The 22,847-nt window shown below is 36.7% G+C and overlaps 2 protein-coding genes across 2 annotated transcripts in view; one reads left to right on the top strand and one right to left on the bottom strand.

Annotated features, from left to right (window-relative positions):
* The window catches only part of LOC122453369 (60S ribosomal protein L7-like), a 683,417-nt gene that overhangs the window by 36,568 nt on the left and 624,002 nt on the right, over positions 1-22,847 (bottom strand). The gene's annotated exons all lie outside the window — the stretch shown is intronic.
* TMC1 (transmembrane channel like 1) overlaps positions 1-22,847 on the top strand; it is a 103,620-nt gene that overhangs the window by 17,273 nt on the left and 63,500 nt on the right. The window contains 3 exon segments of the mRNA XM_043486403.1: positions 12,944-13,034; positions 14,726-14,807; positions 22,330-22,436. Coding sequence (XP_043342338.1) covers positions 12,944-13,034; positions 14,726-14,807; positions 22,330-22,436 — 280 coding nt within the window.

Raw genomic sequence — 22,847 nt, 5'->3', positions numbered from 1 at the left:
ATTTTAGTGCTTTTTTATCTACGGGAAGAAGCAAGAGTCCAGGCTCACTGAAATTATTTCTTAGATATGCATCTTACCTATCTAGGGTCAGTGTTCAGTTTTTCTCCACCTGAAGTTCCCTCAGGGTTCAAAGGTGGGAGATGACTGCAGTGACTGATGGCTTGATAGCAGGCAGCATTCTTTGTTCACTAGAGTGACAGCAGTTTTTGTTTTTGTTTTTTGTCCACGGTGCATTAGTAACCTCTTATCCTAGTTATTTTATCTTATCACCATGCTAAATTTCTTTTTTAAACATACCTAGAGAATTTCAATCTTTCTTTCTTTCCTCCTATTCTGCTCTTTTCAAAATTCATCTTAAAGAGGAAAAGTTTTTATTCAAGACTATTCAGTTCTTGATTGATTTCAGAAATCGTTTACCTTAGAGTTCACCTGCCACAATTGTCTGTCTCATCATTTTCATGGTTTTAGAAGGAACCTTTCCATATTAAATAAGAACAGTGTCCCCAACAAGTCTTTCTGTCTTGGGATTTAGACTGTTAATATTTGCTGTTTTATTGTGAGTCCTTAGAAAATTATTGTGGTTATTTTAATAATGCTTTTCTAATAATATTTTGGAATTCTCCCTTGAAGGATATTGAAAGGAACCAAATGAGAAAGTGACTTTTTTTGCTTGGGACTTGTATGCTCTGGAAACTTTTTCAATTGTTAAAAAAGTAGTTCTGAATTATTTGAGAGAAACATACTTTTGTCTACCAAGAATTCTCTTTCTTTATTTGTTTCATGACTCATTGAATTTTTTTAATCCACATTGTACCATTTTACCATGGTTGCCTGGAGATGTTATGTTCTTCATCTTGGTTTGGCAAGCTTTTCAGGTGGCACATGGACCTGTATACATGCTTCTATATCTTTTGGAGAGCTGTGGAGGAATTTATGACTGTTCTATCTCAAAATCATACAGGCTAGTTAAATCAGCCTGAAATTCTGCCCATATGGCTGGTGGAAGTGTATTAAGTCACTGAAAAAATGGGTTAAAAATGCTAATATTCAAGGATGCTTACCAAGATTCTTGGCAATCTTATTTGCTACCTTCCATGAACATTTGCTTATCCAGAATTCAAATAATCCTACAGTTCAAAGAAACAGGGATTTTTTAAATGGCACACTATAGGATAATAATTATAATAAAAATAAATGTTAGCAACAAAGAAATTCCAAAGTTTTCTTTTAGATAGGTGACATATCATCATTTTCATCTTCTTCTTAATTGCATTTCATTGTACACTACTTTCTCATTGTATTATCAGTCCGTGTATTGTATATGGTAAGACACACTGAGTTAGTTTTTCCAGCTTACCAAATAACATAGCCTCCCAAAATTTTTGATAAATAGCAGTTTACCTAACTTGCACTCCTTAGAATTTTAGCTATCAGTGATAGCCAATTTTCACAACTTGTTCTTAGACTATCCATAAATACATGATCTTTGGAAACTGATTAAAAGGAGAAATTTGTTGACTATGACTTAAAATTATTTAGGAATGCTATTAAATATATTTGATGTAATACACTAACAGTAAAAAGAAAGCAACTCTGCACATGATAAACACAAAATAAACTTAATTTGAGAAATGTGTCCTTGTTGTTTTGGGAAAGTATCATACAGATATCAGATAAGATACTAATTATGAAGATAGCCCTTAACTTTATCAGGTTTGTAATAAAAGAGAATAACTAAGGCATTTTTGAAAATGTTTTTATCTAAATAACCAAGAAATGGCAGGTAGAACATTACTTTAGGGGACTTATATAAGCTTGTTGCTATAGAACAAAAATGGTTACATTTTGTTAAAATGCATATACTAAAAGTAAATTCGGAGAACAGTATATTAGAATATGATAAAAAATAAGATGAGCTGAAGAAAGGGGAATAGTCTTTTATATTCAATATATTATGTCTAAGATGTCCTGATTTTAGAAACTTTTAAATTAAATATAAATTATTTCTTTCAAATAGTCCTGTTAATTATGCTTTTGTAATATATGTACACACATGTGTATGTATATACTACTGAACATATACATACATATTCACATTCAAATATCTATAAGAGATACATGATTCTTTGGATGAATTAATTTTTATATTTTATGCATACTATTATAGTGTTTCTTGGCCAGTGGTTGGTCATATGGGTGAGGAAAGCTTAGAAGGAAGGCTATGGGAGGAGACTGTGAAATAGTAAGACTCCAAATCAGTTCAGCAGAAAGATTAATTCACATCAGAATATACTATGCTCTGTGGATGACTTTGCATAAGTTGTGTTGACAGATGCTCAGGAGAGACCTAGATCTAAGTGTATCTTGTAGCAAGCAATTTATCAGGTAGTCTTCATTATTTGTAGAGTTTACTGAACTGCCGTCATTTAAAGTTTCTTGCCCACTCTTGGATCAAAAGGCAGAACACACTGTTCTAACAGAAAACTAAGGCTTTCTGGCATTCCTAAATATCACACAAAATTTTGGAAAAAAATATTTCACAATACTTAGAAATGTTGACCAGGGACTAAATATGAACACACAGGTGTTGTGCAGAAATATTTTACCAAAACTTTCAAAACAGAATGGTTCCTCTCATTCTGAGGCAGTGCCCTGTGAAACTGTCTGTTTCACAGTATTCAGAATTCATTAAACATGCTTCATTAGAATGCATATAAACCAACCAAGCGAAATTAGCACAGTCTGTCTACCAATCCCTGAATGTTAGTATATCTAAGAATATGAGATTGTACTTGAGATTCATGGTGGAAATGTCTCCTTTGTTGGGGAAATTTCTGCAAATTTATGCCTGAAATGCCTTTCTCTGCCTACTCAAGTCTATCAGCCCTTTAATGTCCTGTTTAGTTCTTATCTCATCTACAATGTCTTCAACAAGCTCTCAAGCCTCCACTGCCCTCTCCCTTTTCACTTCAAGGATGTCTAGCACTGTTGTATAACAGTTTTATGGGCCGATATCTCATTTTTTCTTAATGGGATTTACGCTTCAGGAAGGAATCTCCATGTTTCTTTTAGTTGTTTGAACCACTTAAGTCTGCTAAAATCATAAAACACTCTCAATGAATACTTAGAAAAAATGGCTAAGTAGAAAGGAGAATGAAAAATTATAGAAATAAATTTCCTTGTTGATCAGAATTTCACATAGGTCCTTCTTACATCTATGTGTAGGAATCTACATTTTCAGTGCTATTTCTACCTAACTGTGAGTATAATTTTCCCACAACGAAGGTAGGGAGAGGATACACTCTACCTACAAAGATTTTGAAAATCTTTGGGGTTAAGAATAGTCAAGATAAGATTTTAGATTTCACTTTTCTTATTACTCTTAAGCTCTTGATTTTAAGATCCATTTGTGTCTTTAAGGACTTGGTCTCCTTAAATCTCATTTCTGCCCCAAAGTCAAAGCAATAGCAATATACTGGGATATACCTAGATGTCTTAGGTATACGACCCAGAACTCTGCAGCCCACATAATGCCACCCCTACTTTCAAATTTCAGTGCTGCTAATTGCATGCTCATTGATTCATTAAAACAAGACAAAAACAAAAATAAAACAAAAAATCCTTGATATAGAGCTTAATAAGATCTGGAGAGATATTTATAAAGTTACTGTTATAGATTGTTTTAGATGGAAAAAGAATTCTTTTTAGCAACTTATTTGCACATCATCTCTGCCTACAATTTACAAATCTTAGAATTTTTTGGTGTCCTCATAAAGCAGAAAACTAGTTTATGTTGTGACCAGTATCTAAAACTCAGGACAAACTTTTAGCTCCTGGGAAAATCTATATTGTCTTCTTTCTCCTCTCTCTACTATTATAATAAAAAGGGCTACTGTTAAACATAAACTGATTTTTAAATTAATCAGGTAGAACAGAATTAGGAAAACATTTAATCAGCAAGTAGAAAGAGGATCTAGTGTTCTTTCTTTCTTTATTAAACTACTAAAGCCCAGCTATGTTGTTTCTCCCTTGATTCATCTAAAATTACTCTGAGATGCCTGACTGACCTCTAGGGTACAACTAAATTATGTTTGAGTTTTTAATTGACATTTAAGCCAGCCATGAAAATTAGCATTGTTCTATACTCCCAGGGAGCAAAGAAATTATCTTAGTTCTGAAGAATTTCTATGGGTAGTAACTTTGAACTTACAGATTTGACCTACCCAAGCTTTGCTTTAGTTTTTTACCAATACCAGCAGCTGGCTTTGATGTATTCTTGCCTAGAGAATGCCGTGGACAGAGGAGTCTGGTGGGCTGCTGTCCATGGGGTCACACAGAAGCGGACGTGACTGAAGGACTTAGCATGCATGCATGCGTTGGGAGAAGGAAATGGCAACCCACTCCAGTATTCTTGCCTGGAGAATCCCAGGGACAGAGGAGCCTGGTGGGCTGCCATCTATGGGGTCACACAGAGGCGGACACGACTGAAGTGACTTAGCAGCAACAGCATGAATGTCATCAGAGCTGGTGAAAGCAGATCATTGTAATGTTTATTGCTGATGAAATGTCTAGAGGTCTTAATGATCTCTCTTTCTCTCTCTCTCTCTCTAATATATATATAAAATCTGTGAAACCTGTGAAGTGATGCTATTAAAAGGAGGCAGACCAAAATAAGCCATACATATAGGCTAAGAGGTTATATGAATATTCAGCCAACATTTTTGGTGTTCTTTGTTCCTTGTCTTCAGATTGTTTCAGAAATTTTTAGTCAGTTTCTTTTAGGGATACAAGATAGAGTGAGCTAGTTATTTTTCAAGACAAAGTTATTCACCAAAATAAATTTATCAAGTTTCAAAATATGTAGAGTATTGTCAATGCCAGGGGAACCAAAATAATCATATTTGATATAGTAACTTTTTAGCCCAACCGTCCAGCAACTTTTTGGCCACGTAAAAATCTCTTAAATTTACTAGTCTCAACAAACAAAATTTGGTTTAGTTCCGAATTTGATCCTCAACTTGTTTACATTGGAATCATTTAGGGACCTTGGAAAGTATTGATGCCTATGTCCCATCCTTAGAGATTGTAACTTAAGTGGACTGGGGATGGGGACACTTGGCCTTTGGAATTTTTAAAAGATCCCACAGTTATTCCACAGCAGACTATCATCTAGTCTTGGAAGTGTTCATTCATTCAAATAGCATTTGTTGAAACTTACTTCTATGCCAGGTGCTATATTAAATATTGGGAAATTAGAAATTGAGACAGTGGACCTTGCTTTCAGGAAATCCCAGTGCAGCGGTGAAAGTGGATCATGGGTTAACTTTAATATGTGGTGTAATTGCTACATAAAGGGCAAAGGTTAAATCACCCTGACATGTGGCTGGATGTAAGTGTTAGAAGGGAAAACCAGGAAGGAGCTTATGCAGGAGCTGTAGTATGGACCTGGCTGTGGAACTGAAAATGAAAAGGAAGAAATCATGTGGCGAAGAGGGGAAGGGCATTCCAGAAAGAGGAAGCAGCTTGTATAAGTGCGTTAGAAAACAAGTTATTAATACATCCAGCCTCTTGTTCGGTTTTCCTCTAATTCATCTTGCAAATCATTGTTGCAACATTTTTCAGATAGCACATTGTACTGCACGTATCAGTCTCCTGCTAAAAAAATGCTCGTGGTCCTTATTAACATCAGAATGAATTCTGCACTGCTTAACCTGGCATTGGGCGTGCCGACTCCTCCTTGAAGCACTTAGACTGTTTTCTTCATCACCCATCTGAAGGCCCCAGATATATTTCCATCTCTGCACCATTGTTCACACCAGTTCCCTGCACTATAACGTCCTTCCAGCAACCTTGACTATGTATCTGATCCTCCTTTTGTTCAAGGTTCCTTCTAACCAGTCTGCTCTTTCATCTGAATTTTTCTAGCCCTTAATTTTACTATTTACTCATTTGGTAGCAATTAGATGATTCCCTGAATATTTATCTATGTCTTAGCTTTCTAATGAAATTAGAAATGCCTTGCGGAAAAGCACAGACCACATTCTTTTTTTCCTTCATGTGGCACACACAGTGCCCTGAAACAAATAAAAACCTGTATTTTATTACTGTAAATCTTATTACTGTAAACAAAACTGCATGACAATATTATACGTTTAGAAGATAGAGGAACTAACTATTTGCATAATTGCCCAGTCTTTGGCCATTGGCACACATAATTTTTACAGAGTTGTAAAGATAGTGTACATGCGTGCTCAGTTGCTGAATCATGTCAGAATCGTTCTTTATTCTGGAGTTTTATTGAGTGTATCATATACACTTCCCCAGAAAAATAATAAATATTTTTGAATGCTAATCAAAAGTACCATATACCCCTGGTATACCAAGAAACTGTTTTGTTTATGCTGTCTCAACTTTTATATGTCCTTATACCAATCCCATGAGATAAATAATGACGTTATTCTGAGGAAGCTGGAGATACTGAGTTTGATTCCTAGCTGTGCTGTGCCACTTACTCTCTGGGTAAATTTGGACACCTCTTTTACTGACCTAATCCTCAGTTTCCTCATCTCTGTAATGGGGATAAAAATAGTTCCCACCTTGCAGGATTTGGTGGAGATTAAATGAGATGATGGATGTAAACTGCCTGGCTTATGGCAGACATTCAGTACATTAACTGTCACTGCTGTGACTTTTCCCTGGTCATATTTTATAGGCTAGAAAGCTTGGGATCAACAATAGCTCCCCAAAAGCACACGGCTGATTTTAATATGTGACAGAGCCAGGACTCAAATCTGTGTCTCAGTTATAAGTTAGAGATCACAGAATTGAATAGAAATGTGGTCCTAGTCAAGGGAGTGTGTGTGTTAGTTGCTTAATCGTGTCCAACTCTTTGTGACCCCATGGACAGTAGCCCATATAATTTTCCAGGTGAGAATACTGGAGTCGGTAGCCATTCCCTTCTCCAGGGAATCTTCCTAACTTAGGGATCAAACCAAGGTCTCCTGCATTGCAGGCAGATTTGTTACTGCCTGAGCCACAGGGAAGCTCTTTTTGTCTCCTATCACAGACTCCCCAGCTGTCCAAGCATCCTGTACTCTGCAATATCACAGCAAGGCAGGAGCAGGACTTGGGCTGGCACCTAGCACCGCGCTCCTCCCAGGAGCATTGTATCTGGGGCTTCTGAAACCGGACACCTGGGCCCCCTCATCAGGTCAGATGTAAGGCTGAATTCTCTCCTGCTTTTTTGGTAATAAGATGAATTCCCACTATACTCACATCTCACTACGGTCACAGTGTAAGGGGAAATGGACTGGCTTTCCGCAACTGCCTGGAAGTATCTAGTCCTCAACTTTTTACTTATTTGGAGAGTCAGCACAAAATTGGTCAGCCTTATTAGTTCCATTGCTGTTAATGATAGTTACTGTTTCTGGTGATCTTCCTGTTTTCCATGGGCACATTACATACATTTTTACAAAACACATCACAGACATTCTTTCCTATAAAGCATAAACCATCCTTGGGATAGCTATTACTATCTCTATTTTAAAGATGAAGCAGCTGAATATCTTACCCATTATGACTACATCACCAGCATCTTTGTTTTAAAACCACATGTTTTGATCATCAGTTCCAGTATTAGGATGATTTAAAATAATTCTGCCAGTCTAATTATGGAGTTATATTATCTAAGAAGGCCTATAATCCTTATTTTCAATTTCTGTACATTAGACATCTTCTTATCTCCTCAATTTTCTTTCAATTACTCAGTAATATTTTAGGGAAAGTTAAAGGTCTATGTTTTAGTCAATTTAAATTGATCAGTGTGTGTGTGTGTGTGTGTGTGTGTGTGTGTGTGTTTTAATGGTGGTGCTTATTAGAAAAAGACTTCATTCTTCTGGTTGCTTTATTGGGAAGTAGTGTTCATGAGCACAAGTTTTGATGACAGTTGGCTTAAAGACCAGTTTTGAAATGTCTTTCATTTACTTGAGCAATAAATGGGTTGCTCAATGATACCATCAAACTGAAAACAAGAGGAAAGAAAAGTCAACTTAACCTAACCCAAATGAAGAGCACGTTTCCTGGGATGAGAATGTATCAAAGGCAGCATAGCATGTCCTAACTCCCTTGTGGAATCAGGGTTGTATCACGTGTTAAGGGTAAATTATCTATTTTGTAAGTTAGGCCAAAGTGTGCTCCTTCAACTAACTGTGAAAGCATTCTTGAATGCCCATGAAACCTTATTATTCTAATTACCAACAAAAGGGGTTGATAAATGAATGATGAAGCCAGGTATTATTGTCATTAAATAGACCTTGCTCAATTATTTATCCCTGGGTCTGGGGTTACAGCTCAGAGAACTGTGCATATTGTACCAGGGCTTTGAGCTCTGAGACATGGAGACTGGATTACAGACTTGGCAGGCAGCTTTTGTTGAATGCAGTTCAAGGAGATGACACACACTTTTCAGTCAGATATTTGGTTGGTTTGAGGCTAGTAGGTGTTCAGAATTTATCCCCAAAAGCCTATTTCATGTTAGCCATGAAAAATGGCTAGAAAAATCCCTTTAAATTATTCAGAACAATACAAATGGGTAAGAAAATAGATTCATTACAAGAAAAAATAAATATATTTTTTTTTTGCCTTTTGGTTTTCAAAGACTCTGCTGTTTGTTTTCCTGCATTCTGACATCTGTTATGGCTACTTTAGTGTGATAAGTATCACTCAGTGTTTATCTCCATACTGGATATTTTCTTTTTGTATCTTGTTCCTAACAGCACAGTTAGAAGATATTGTCTTCTGGTTAAGAAATCTGTTACCAGGAAGGATGGGATTGGGTGATGCTAGTTTCTTCCATCCTAAAATCATGCCAGCTAATTGTAAAGGTCAGCCCTGAAAATAATATAAAGATTTGTTCTTTCTCTGAGCTCTTCCACCTCAATTTCCCCTCTTCTGTGCTCAAAAGGAGCAAGATGCTTATACCCCAAGTGCATCAGATTAGGGGGATCAAGAATCTGTTCTTGCTTAACAATTCTTCTCTGCCCACTACCCCTGGTAGGTATTTGGGCCTGGTGGGCAGTGGGGAGCAGGAAGAGCTAGAATGGCTGGCCAAGGAGCCCTTAGGTATGAAACGATGAAACTTGGGGAAGACCTCTTGGAGAATAGAGGAGTGGGTAGGGCACTGTGCTAGTCGTGAGTGACTCTTTGGAACCCCATAGCCTGTGGCCCGCCAGGCTCTCCTGTCCATGGGGATTCTCCAGGCAAGAGTACTGGAGTGGCTTGCCATGCCCTTCTCCAGGGGAACTTCCCAATCCAGGAAAAGAACCAGGGTCTCCTGCATTATAGGCGAATTCTTTATCAGCTGAGCTACAGGGAGAAAAAAAAATTCATATTTGCAATTGTACGGAGTGAAGTGAAGTCCAGCCTTTTGTTTGAAAACTCAGGATGTGTATGTATGTTGAGGGTGGGGTAGGGTAGTACTGGAAGAGAAATATGAAACTGCGCCTAGCACAAGGGAGAATTTGGCGATTTAAGAGACAAAAAATAAAAACGGGTTTAGATCGTTCAAAGGAGAAGTATGTCTGTAATAACTGATTTAAAAACTCTTATGAAAGCCATGTAAGTAAGTTTCTGTATTTTATAATTTAATTTACAATTAATTTTTTGGTGACTTCAATTTGGTTATAACCTTGACTTCCCTGTCTCTTAAATTTTGCTAGTTTACCGTTCCTGTAACATAATTATCAGCTCACAAAATTTAAAACCTATGGGGTAGAATAGCTATTTCTTTACACTTCTGATTGCTTAGAGCAGTCTGGTTTTCTAATTGCCCACTCAAGTAGAAAGCAATATAATTCTAATAGGCCAAACTGATGTTCTTTAATTATGTCCTAAATATCAAGAGCTGTGGATATGTCTGTAAAGTGGTCACTTTATTACATTTGAAAAACAAATTTTGATTTTACTACTAAGAAGAATGTTTGGTTCTCCATTTATATATGTTTATTATAATAGAGAATGATGTGATAATTCCTACATATACTTGGTCTTAAGAATTTCAAAGTTCTTGATGCCAAATAATTGTTATAACATGATGAATGGGTTCCTAAAAATCACCACACCTTGAAGATTGGGTAATGAAAACTACAGGGCTTACAGAATAATGGGAATGGGGCACAATATTCAGGAACATCATAGATGACATATTTTAAAAAGAGAAATTTAAGAAAATGGCAGCAATATTTTACACATGTTAAATGGCTGAGAAGTGCATAAATACTGCAATAAATATGGCTATTTACCTTTAAAAAGATCTGAAGTTTGCTTGTGGAAATGGTAAGACTGCAGTTTGTGAGTTATTGTAAAGCCTGGAAGGAGGGTCATTGTAAGTCAGCTCTGAATGGATGTGGCTTTTCTGACACATGGGGTGTCATGAAGTAGCTGGTTGATGAGGTATGTGCATTTTGTGTATACCCTTCTAGGTTAAGGTGGATGTGATTTTTCTCTCTCTTTTTTTTTTTTTTGCATTCACTTAGTGTTTCTTGTAGATAAAAATCACACATAAGCAAACACAAAGTTTGTGTTATGTTCAGGTTGTTCCATAGTATAACAATCATGTTAGAACAGATTCTTGGTTTCAAAACAAGTGTTACAGTGGAACTGACAGTGTAGTAATGCCTTCAGCACATTCACATCTATGGTCACACCTTAGATTTTCACCAGCACCCAAGCAAGCAGGAAGCATTTGTTCAATTTCTGTTTGTTTGTTTGAGAATCCTGGCCCTGTTAAAAGCTGCACAGTAACTGAAGGAATCTGTGCAGAATTTGCTCAGGTGTGTGCAAGTCCTGAGCAAGTGCACTTTCTTTTGAAAAACAGGATTCTCCTCAGCATGGGTATGAAAGAAAGTGAAAATGTTAGTTGCTCTGTTGTGTCCAACTCTTTGCGATCCCATAGACTGGAGCCTGCCAGGCTCCTCTCTCCATGGAATTCTCCAGGCAAGAATACTGAAGTGGGTTGCCCTGTCCTCCTTCAGGGGATCTAACTTGGGTCTCCTGCATTGCAGGCAGATTCTTTACTGTCTGAGCCACCACGGAAGCCCCAGCATGGGTATAGAGAGTGACAAAAACATGGACCAGGTCATAGAGACAAATCACAGAACTGCGTTAAAATCAGGTTACTTGATTTTCAGTTTATATCAGTTCAGCATTTTATAAAGTGTCTGTTAGGTACCATACTCACTTCTGTCTTGTCATCTCTATAACACATAGTTAAAGCTTAACTGGGATATGCTTGTTTTTGATTGCCTGCATTTAAAACCCAGCCATGAGAGTTCAGTTTATACTTGTTGATATGGCTTTATCGAACATCTTAGACTGTGTAGAATGTTTTAGAAACTGTTTTTCAATTAATCTTCACAGCCCAGAAGTCCTGTCATATGTCAGAGTGTTTCACAAGGCCAGCCTAATAACTCTTCTTCATTTCTAGGAAGCTGTCCTATTTAGTTTCTGAGAAGACAAAAGAGAAGGGTGTGATTCCAAAGCCTAGGAATGACTTTGCCTTCGAGCATTAATTGATGTGGATAATATAGTTTTTAGACATTCCCCTGTTTCCATCTACCTGAATGATGCCAGTCATGTCTATCCCAAGTTTACTTGAAAATAAGTTTACTAAACACCTCTTATGATCCAAGTAGTGAACAGTGCTAGTGGAGAAAAAAGGATAAGATATTGTCCCTGGCATCAAAGAAATGATGTGGAGAGTCTGACGTCTGAAGAGAATCTTCTCCATTGTGCTTGTGTTTTTATGGCAGGCCATGGGTAGGTGTCCATGTATGGGTGAATAATGGGGCCCCATTGTTTAGTTATCGGCTAAGGTAGCAGGCATGTGCTATTTTGATCACTGGGTATTGTAAAATCATGGGCTTAGCACTGGTACTGAGGAACACAGAAATATCCTTCATCACCTTAAGGATGAAGTTTCATCTTTCACCTCTTAAAGAATACTTTGTGTGTTAAGTTTGTAGTCATGTGTTGAGGGGCCACCCAAGTGACGACAGTGTTGTATTTGTAGAACCAATGTCCAGGTTCAGATTATCCCTCGGTTCTCTTGGGTTATGCCTTTTATGGCCCCTGAGAGGTCAGGGCAAGTCTGGACTGCCTCTATTTGTAAAATTCTTTCCAAATTGCAAACAGACAACAATAGCAAAAATAACTAAAAAAGGTTATAAAAGTTGTAGTATATTTAACATGTTCACTCTATCCATTTTGGTGAGTTAATGCTTTTTATCACACACACAACGACACTAATATGACTACTGTAAAAGTACAAATATTTGGGAAGAATGTTAAGGTTTAAATTTGAAACCCTTTGAGAATGTGAGGCCAAAGATTATTCCTTTCCTTTTCTCTCTTCCCTAAACCCCTTTGCTTTATGTAGTATGATTTTTCTGTTTTAAGTCATAATTGCTTTTATGAGATTAAATACCAGGTCAATAAGTGTGTTCTATGTCAGTTTGTCCCAAACTCTGCCCTATTTTTTTTAAAGCAATCCTTAAAAAAGAAGGAAAGTATTTTAAAATAAACATTCTGACTGCCAGAATCTGAAATAAAGTTCAGATTCAATTTTACATGTGGTAGAAATGAGAACTGGGGTTTCTATTTTGATGTTTAGCGCAAATTCCTTGCTTTTTGATGACTCCAGCTGATTAATAAGTGAGACTAAAACATCTTATTCTTCCTGGCCAGAATTTTAAAAACTTAAACACTTGGCCAGAATTTTAAAACTTAAACATCTTTTACAAATCCCAAGATTATGAAATTCTGTCACTTGTTAAGAGTTTAAAAGGGTCAAGGAGAAATAAAGCAGTAGACGTAATAAAATTAAATATCCACTACCTATATACTATATTAACCTCCACCCACATTTTATTTTGTTTTATTTTCTCAGGGAAGCAAAAAAATTTGTGAGCGAAAATGAAGGGGCTCTTGGGAAAGGAAAAGGGAAACGGTGGTTTGCATTTAAGATGATGATGGCCAAGGTAAGTATTTTCATAGCTCAGTCAGTTTGATGCCATATAAACTCTGTGGAAGCCACATTGCCTCCAAGGGGTTGTAAAATTGGTTCTGTTCTGAGAGAGTGAAAAAAAAATCCGACATGTTATGTGTATACTTAGGTACATTATACTAGATACACAGTACTCTGTGTTATTGAAATTTGGAGAAAGGGGTGATTCAGGAAGAAAAAAAAATTGTCCTGAAAGGCTCTTTAAAGGAGTTAAAATGAAAAATTAGTTGAGAAACATTGATTTGTGGCAAAAGATTGACTTGTATGATTTTATCACTTCCAAATGTAATAGACTGTGCCCCTTTCGTTTTCATTCACTAGGAGTTATGTGGTTCTGGGTCAAGGTTTCTTTCTCAAATGTCTACAAGTTACAGAGCCATATAACTCTTCTCTACTAGGTACATCAACTATAAATTGGATAGTAAATAAGAGAAAACAAATGATATGCCAATATAAATGTAGATTTTTGGAAAAGATAGAAGAGACTAACATTTATTTAGCACTTACTATGTTCCAAGCACTGAGTTAAATCCTTCTATAAAAATTGAGTCCTTATTATAAAAGTCCTTCCACATTTAATTCTCACAGCAAAGTAGGTATGTAGACATTATTATCTGCTCTTTACAAATGTTATACCACCTGAAGCTAAATATGTTTTAATAGAGATGGAGTTTTGTGAATAAAGTTCATTTATCTTAAATATGAAATCTATAGATAGTTCTGATACGTATTTATATATCATGGATTAGTTTTATCTGTTTTTACAGTTTAAATAAATGGAATCATACAGCATTTATGCTTTTGTTTCTTGCTTCTTTGAGCAATGTTATTTGCATGAAATATGTCCATGTCATGGGAGTTATAGTTCATTTTTATTTACATGTTATATTCTATCATATGAAGATATTGTAATTTACTTATCCATTCGATTATAGATGAACATTTGAGTTGTTTCTGGTTTAGGTAATCTTTTTAACTTCAGACTTGTATCAAATCTTATTTAGGTGCCACATGCCTGTTTAGCTCATCCATTATCCCAGCATTATCTATACAAATGCAAAGTTATCTGTCCCATCCTCATTCTTCTTCTTATGGGTAACCCAACATTGTTGCATAAAGTGGAAGGAAGATCTTTTACAAAAACTAGTTTATGATTCTTTTTTTTTTCTTCCCTTTCCTATAGCACCATGCCTTTCCGTTTAGACAACTGTTTTATCTCTACCAGAATGAAAAGTCATAGCACTTAACATACTGTACGGTGTACTTGACCCAGATGCCCTTCAAAGCAGGAACTATGCCTTATTTATATTTCCTTAATTTCTTCATGCAATGAATATTTAATTAAACACATACCTTATTAGGTGCTAACTCAGTCCCTGCTCTCTTATTGTGTAGCAGAATAAACAGATCATTTTCAGTGGTCGGCATATTTTCTGTAAAACAGAAAGCCAGTAAACATCTTTTAATTAAGTTGGTCCAGGAGTAGGTGGGGAACAGGGGAACAAGTGAAACCTAGCATCTTCCTCTTTTACAAAAAGCACTATGTGATGCCAGAGAGATCTTTCCAGGCTCATTGTCATGTGACATTTTGGGACGAGTGTGGGGGATAGACATCTTAACAAACAAGCAGTTGGGTTTTACTGTTGAACTTGGCTTTCTTTTCAGAAATGGGCAAAATTTCTCCGAGATTTTGAGAACTTCAAAGCTGCTTGTGTCCCGTGGGAAAATAAAATCAAGGCAATTGAAAGTAAGTGCTCATTCGATCTCATTAGATGAGGAATACTGTCCTAGATAAATGTCTCATAAGCTTATCAGATGGTTTTCTCAGTCCTGTACTACTGAAAAGATTAAAAACAAGAAAACAAACAAATAAAGACATTTTTATGTCCTCTTTGCTCACTGTGAAGCTTTGCTAGCACTTACTAACTGCAGCACTGGAGACTCCACTCTGCTTTTCTGCATTAGACCAAATTATTCTCATTTTGACCTTGTATTTTCTTCTACACATGAAAGTCAGTATGTGCACAATGACACTGAGTTATATCATTGGGAAAGCAGAGCTTTTATTTTGGAAATGAACATGACATTGAAAATACATAATGACTTGAAATATTGTAAATCAACTATACTTCAATTTAAAATAAACTCATATAGAAATATCAAAAAAAGAAAATATACATTCACTTGGATGTTAGACAATAATTAAAATGAGCCATATCTAAAAATAGTGAAGAAATCTTAAAGCATCTTTAAAAGAAAAACAAAACATCATTTTCAAGCCTCTGAAGTGAGAATAAGCAATAATCATCCAGAAACTTGCTATCTGAATATCATATTGTGCCTTCATTTTGTACAATGTTCATAGTGTACAGAGAAAGCAGAATATACTCAATCAAAAACCTATTTATTATAGTGCTCTAGGCTTAGAAAAAGGAAGATAAAAAATTTAAAATATTGTAAATATGATAGTATGTCATTTTAAAAATAATAAAAGAAAATTTTAAAAAAGGGGATAACATTTAAAATAATTTTGAGCATAGCCTTGTTATATTCGGGTTTCTAATAGTTTTGAGTAGAATCTGATTTTCCTCCATACCCCTCCAGAAAGCAGGGCAGATTTTCCTGCTGGCTAAATGTGGTGTTGCCTAATTAAAGTGGAGGCTCCATAGGGAGATAACACAGTTGATGGATATTTCACTGACAAGATTGGGCATGTTTTAGGAGTGAGGACCTCTCAGTCCTCTGTCTCTCATCATCAGATGGCAATGAATTAAAATACATCAGCTTATTAATCAAATACATAATACATATTAGAATAAATCAGCTCATTAACTCCTCCCACATATTCCTGTGCCAGCCCTTTCTTGCTATATTTTTCTCCTCAACACTTATCACTATCTAAAATATAATATTTTTCATTTAATTTAAAAATAAATTATTACATAAATAATAAATAAAATAATTAAATGAAAAATACAGTCATTTCACTTCATTTTTTTCATTTCTTCCAATAGATATGAAGGCAGAAAATTTGTTTTGTTCACTCCTGGACCCCCAGACCTAGAATATGCTTGGTCTTAATGAATATGCTGAATAAAATTAAATAGCAGGCATTTTCCAAATGGAAATGGAAAAGTAAATTTCTAAAACTCTTGCTGTTTCCATTTTGATTCCAGTAGGTCATGGATCCCAGTACTGAAGTGGACCAGGTACTCGTTGACTCTCCACTTTCTTCCATATAAAAAATAGATTTGATAATTCTTGCTGTGAAGTTTTGTGTCATATGGTGATGCCATGGAGTTTTACTGTTACATCAGCCTTAATAAAAGACCTTGCCTAAAACCCTGTGGTTACCTGCTGAGAAGCACCTTATCAAACCACATTGGATTGCATATTTTGCTGAAGAAGCTGTACGTTGGTACTCCAGGAGTACAAATATAACCTATACCTACTTGACTCCTGTGTTACTATGAAAACCATGGATTAAATTGTTGAATTCTTTCATGTTGGAGATTACAAGCCTTTCTCAGAATCAAAATCTACTTCTTCCTAATAGTAAATTACAGCATCAAAGTTAACGTGTGATACAGACTGAGAGAACAGACTTATGGTTGCCAGGGGAGATGGTTGGGGGGAAGGGATAGTTAGGACGTTTGGGGTGGACATGTATAAACTGCTATATCTAAAATGGGTAACTAACAAGGACCTACTGTGCACAGGGAACTCTACTCAATGTCATATGGCAGCCTGGATGGGAGGGGAGTTTGGGGGAGAATGGATGCATGTATGTGCATGGCCGAGTCTCTTCACTATTCACCTGAAACTATCACAACATGGCTAACGAGCTATATAAAATAAAAAGTTTAAAAAAAGACAGTTTTCAGAAACAGGAGGCATAAAAAAAAATTAAGGTGTGATAGACTACTTTTTTTTTTAAGACCAGAAATAGCTTTAGACAGACAACCTAAAGCACAGAGTTTAAACTACATGTTTCCCTGCTGGCCTAAGGGCTCCAGAAAAATGTAAATTAAATTTGCCACATTTAATTCCCCATCCCTAGATCAGTTTGAAAGAAACTGTGCTCTGAATCCTTGCCTAACAAGATGGTATTTATATTGTACTTTACAGCAGGTAATTTAATTGGTCTTTTCCCATTTAGAAATGCTCATATTTATCTGCTTGTCTTATTACCCATCTGTTCAAGAGGAAATTATACACGATGACAGACTACAAATTACTCTGTCTTAATAATAAATATCCAGAGGGAGATATGAAACCTTAACATTAATTTAAAAGATACACAGGAAAATACAGGAAAAAGAATATTGCATAAAGTTTAGACTTCATTTTAATAAATACCAAAGACTTTTAATATATTAATAATTTACTAATGAAACAGAATGTATTCATTAGATTAAAGAGAAAGGAATTGGTCATTGATGGGCACAATCCAGATTTGTAAATTTGATCAGCCTTAGCTGTTTGATGGATATTACCTATATCTATTCTCTCACACACACATTCATTGCATATTTATTCTATATAGCATAATATAGTTTTTTTAAAAAAACATTTTTTAGATTAATTTAACTATGATTATCCCAAATGGCACTAGTGGTAAAGAACCTGCCTGCCAATGCAGGAGACATAAGAGTTGCAGGTTCGACCCCTGGGTTGGGAAGATCCCCTGGAGGGGGGCCCAACAACCCATTCCAGTACTCTTGCCTGGAGAATCCCCATGGACAGAGGAGCCTGGCGGGCCACAGTCCAGCGGTTCGCACAGAGTTGGACATGAATGAAGTGAATTAGCATGCAACTGTGATTATACTTGAGGAGCAATATTGCACTGTGGATAAGAGAAATGTCAATTTGGAGTCAAACATCTATAGATAAAGACTATCTGATTTAGAACTCTGGCTGCATCATTTACTATTTATGTAAATACAGTGTAACCTGGCTCCATCATTTACTAGATGTGTAACTATGGAGTTAAGTCTCTGTAAAATGGGAGTGCAATAGATTCCCTGGTAGGGATTTGATAATAGTTAAATGAATTAATATGCAGAGATCAAGTAGATGTCTGGAACAAAGTCATTAAACTTTAGCGATTATTATTATTAATAAAGTCTTGGATCAGTCAACTGCTGTGTCTGTTTTTGATTTCCCATCCACACAGTTGCACTAATAATACTTAACCTTACCAAATTGTCAAGGCAGTAAAATGAATTGATGCTAGTAAAGTTCTCAGTATATGTAACTGACCATCAAAATGTGTTGGCCACTACTATTATTACTGTTCTCTACAAGAATAAGTCAGTTTTATTTGAGAGACTGAGCACATGGAAATGACTGTTCTTTTAATTATGCTCATTTAGCTTCACTATAGAAAGGTTTCTTTTTTTAAAGGAAATGCCCGTTTCAGTCAACAATCTCTGGGAGGATAGAACCACTGGGCTAAATGAATATGAAGAGGGGAAAATGTCTTCTTTTTCATTTTTGTGTTGAGAAAGGGAAAGGGCATATGGAACTTTGATGTCAACCCATTGATTTGTTTCCTCTTCTTTATGATCTTTGTTCTTTGTTTTGTTATTGTTCTTTCCTCCTCTCACTTTGGTAGGTGTCACACAGAAGGAACATTGCCTTCTGGACTCCTCAGTCTCTTTGACCTGTGTCTGGATCTTTCCTACAATCACTCTGGCTTTGATGAAATCTATTTTCCTACAATTCATTTTCTTTATACCTAGGATTTTGCAGAGAAAAGCCTTAGTTTTCACTTCTCTACCTCCAAAAAAAATTGTTTTGAAGCCACTTTCAAGTCTAAAAACTCGAGTTTATAAGCTTTGGAGTTGAATATATATAATATATATGGATTATATATAGGGCGGATGTGTCTGTGCATCCTCAGTTGCTCAGTTGTGTCTGACTCTTTGGGACCCTATGGACTGTAGCCTGCCTGCCAGGCTCCTCTGTCTGTGAAATTCTCCAGGCAAGAATACTAGAGTGGGTTGCCATTTCCTTCTCCAAGAGATTTTCCTGATGCAGGGATTGAGCCCAGGTCTCCTGCATTGCAGGCAAATTCTTTACTATCTGAGCAACCAGAGAAGCCCATATATCATGAAAGGAGTATTTTTTGAAATATTTTAATTTGCTTCTCTTTTTTGCTTTTAGGTATATTTACACTCATTTGCCAGGGATTGTGTTTGGGGAACTGGGAAAGGGTGGGCCCTGGTGCTAATTAGAAGAGCAAAAGCATAAAAGGCTAGGAAGGAAGGGACGAAAAAAAGGAGGGAGGGAAAGAGGGAAGGATGGGTCAGTATCCTATGCTCAGAACTCTATATCAGAGGGTTTCACGTGTGTTTTCAGGGAAAAGCTTGCCACGGAAACCTAGAGACAAATGTTCTCCAGTTAATGAGTAACTGTAATGACTAATAAGCTGGAAGTCCACTGCCTTCAATAAAACATGATAAGTGAACCTGGCTGAGGCAGCCCTTGGGTAGTTGTTGCCAGAGAACACAGATAACGACCATGAAATGATATGACATCACTGGGAGCCAGGTGGGTGATCAGATGTCCTAGGAGAGGAGGATCTGCTCCAGCATTTCTGCAGATAGACCAGTGCATCCAGTTACAACACCTGGGGGGCATGTTTATCAACAGCACACACTTTTAGAAGTTTTGTAGAACTTAGTACCCCTCTACAAAATGAAATGAATCCAAATACAAAATGTCTAATTGGGGCTTCCCAGGCCATGCTAGTGGTAAAGAAACCGCCTACCAATGCCGGAAACATAAGACACATGGATTCAATCCTGGAGTCAAGAAGATCCACTGGAGGAGGGCATGGTAACCCACTCCAATATTCTTGCCTGGAAACTTCCATGGACAGAGAAGCCTGGAGGGCTACCGTTCACACATAAGGTTGCAAAGAGTTGGACATAACTGAAGCAATTTAACATGCATTCATGCATTTAGACACTGAATTCCTTTTAAGTTTCTATAAAAACTGCCACTGTGTTCTGAGAGTAAGTAAGATGGTACCTAAAGAATGGACTAAATTCTGGAAATAGAGGTCTGACTCTCATATGAGCTTGGCTTTACCTTAGTAAGCAGAGGCTGAAATTTGCCCCACATTAACTTCCCTCCTCCTGTAATAATTCTTCCCCATCAGCAATGCTTTAAAGCTAGACACCCCGAGAAAAGCAGTGTTCCCCAGGAGGTGCTTTGCTGAATGAGTCAGGACAAAGGGCCTGATGCAGAGAGTAGCTGAGAGTGTTCCCTGGTTCTTTGTGGGCAATGAAAATGAAAATTAGGAAGACTGGGGAAACTAGCAACTTGATATTGAATCTTAAATGATTATCAAAGAATGCTGGCTTTTATTAATCTGTGAGATTTTAACCTGAGACTCAAATTCAGTTTTTTCTTCCTTTTCCATTCTCTGATTTAAGAGAATGCTTTTGTTTGGTTTTTCTTAGTCAATAAGAATTGGACAGATCACTTTACTTTCCCTGAGATGTGAGTTGACAGCACATTCTTGCCTGTCCCCTCCCAATTAATTCCCCAGGCCTGAAGTGAGTGTTCAAATTGAAGTCTCCCCACCTACCCCCACTGCTTAACACCTGTCAGTGGCTTTTCGTCACATTTGAGATAAAACGCTCACTTTTTACCTTTCCTTAAGAGGCCGCCCACTCACTGTGGTTTGGTTTCTTCATCTGCACCCATCTCCATTTTCCTTTATTCATTGTGCTCCAACCGGAAGCCTTTAGGTTTGTTCCTCAATTGTCCTGAGCTCTGGCTTCCCTCATGATACTTGGTCCTGCATTTTCCTCTGCTTGTGCTGCTCTTCCCCAGCCCTGGGCCTTGCTGCCTGTTCCTTCAACTTCAGATCTCTGCTCAAATGTTACCTTCTTTCATTTCAGCCTCTGCTTACTAAGATTAGGCCAAGTTCACAGGAGAGTCAGACCTTCCTCTACAAACCCATCTAAAGCAACCCCTCTCAAGTATTTTACCTTCTTCCCTCTAGGACTGATCTGGATAAATTACTATATATACTTTTATAAATATAGGATTTTAATGTAATGTAGTATATATTATGATGAATGTATTACTTCTTTATGTCTTTTTAAATTATTACATATTTCTTATTTCCACACCTCAGTAAAACATAAATTGTATTAGAGCAGCAATCCTGTCTCTGATATTATGTTTCACATCTAAGATAATTCCTGACAGAAGGTAAACATGTGAAAAATGAATGAATGGACTTCAGCTTCTACACTATCTGTGAAATGCCCCATCTGCTCAGAACAGCACAGGATGGTCTATAGGATGTGTGTGTGTGTTTGTCACTCAGTTATGTCCAACTCTTTGTGACATCATGGACTGTAGTCTGCCAGGCTCCTCTCCATAAAAGATGTGGTAAACTTTGGAAAGAATTTTGCTGCTTGAGAAAAAAGAGGAAGAAGCACAGTAATTATAATTATAATAATAGCTAACTACTGGCCAGGCATTGTAGTAACTGTAATAGGGAGGAATTTTTGTGTTCTGTTGTGTTAACCACTAAAGGGATGTTGCCTGTAAGTTTAAATTATACATAATGGCCCATTTCTGGGAATCCTGCCTTCCAGGTAATGAGAATTAAGCCAAAATATCTCTGTTTAGCTCATGAGGAACATTCTCATCAGGTCCACCTATGAATGACTAAAGGAAGGAAGAAATTAACACATTCCCTCTGGAAACTAGCTGGAACTAGGAAATGTTTGACTTTTTCCCCTCCCCTGTTAGTATAAAGGAAACCTAAATTCTAAACCAGGCCAGATAGTTCTTTGGGGGCGTAACTTCACCATCTTTTTGGTTTGCTGGCTTTCTGAATAAAGTCATTATCCCTTGCCCTAACAACTCATCTCTTGGTTTATTGGCCTGTGGTGAGAAATATGAGCTTGGGCTCAATAACATAACCAGTTTATATACATTTTCTCACTTAACTGTGTTAACTCAATAAAATGGGCTCTTCAAATGTCAACTCTGGCTGCTGAGCAAAAGGCAGGAAGATGGACTCTAAAGATGTAGTCATTGTGTAGAATGCACATCTACTTTCATCATGTTAACATTTTCTCTTTCTGGATAGAAAAAAAAAAAAAATTGCTAGAGCCTGCAAAAGTGAACAAAAAAATCAATGTGTTGCAATGAGACGACTCAATTTGGAAGACACCAAGACTTGGCTTTTGTCTTGTTTTGCCCCCTCTCTAAAACTTTTATTTTCTTTTTAATAGGTCAGTTTGGCTCATCAGTGGCTTCATACTTCCTCTTCTTGAGATGGATGTATGGCGTAAACATGGTTCTCTTTATCCTGACATTCAGCCTTATCATGTTGCCAGAGGTAAGATTCTGACTTCTAGTTTATAAAACATGCTGTAACAAGCTTATTATGCAAGCACTCTACTAAAAAAACTCCACTTTTTAAGAGTAGAATGTCTACCTAGCTACCTATGCTGTTAGAGTAATAGTATTTGTAACAAATTAATCTTCAAAATGGTGTCCGTCAACCAAAGGTCCTAATTTTTCTCTGAAGGGTACGTGGCCTCCTGAAATAATAAATAAAATGTGTGTGCATGTTTAAATGTACATTTCTAAGTGGAAAGGTTCACAGATTCTATCAGATTCCCAAGGTGGCCCCTATGCCCAATATTAATTGCTCAAGAGAAAGACTTTGACATCTTGTGAGTTGCATGTATTTATTTTGCCAAGTTTGCTTTGAAAAAGATACTACTCAATGCAACTTTGCAAAAAA

This window comes from Cervus canadensis, chromosome 14 (genome assembly GCF_019320065.1).
Source record: "Cervus canadensis isolate Bull #8, Minnesota chromosome 14, ASM1932006v1, whole genome shotgun sequence".
Taxonomy (NCBI): domain Eukaryota; kingdom Metazoa; phylum Chordata; class Mammalia; order Artiodactyla; family Cervidae; genus Cervus; species Cervus canadensis.
Note: the sequence above shows the minus strand (reverse complement) of the source record. Positions and strands in the feature narration are given on the sequence as shown.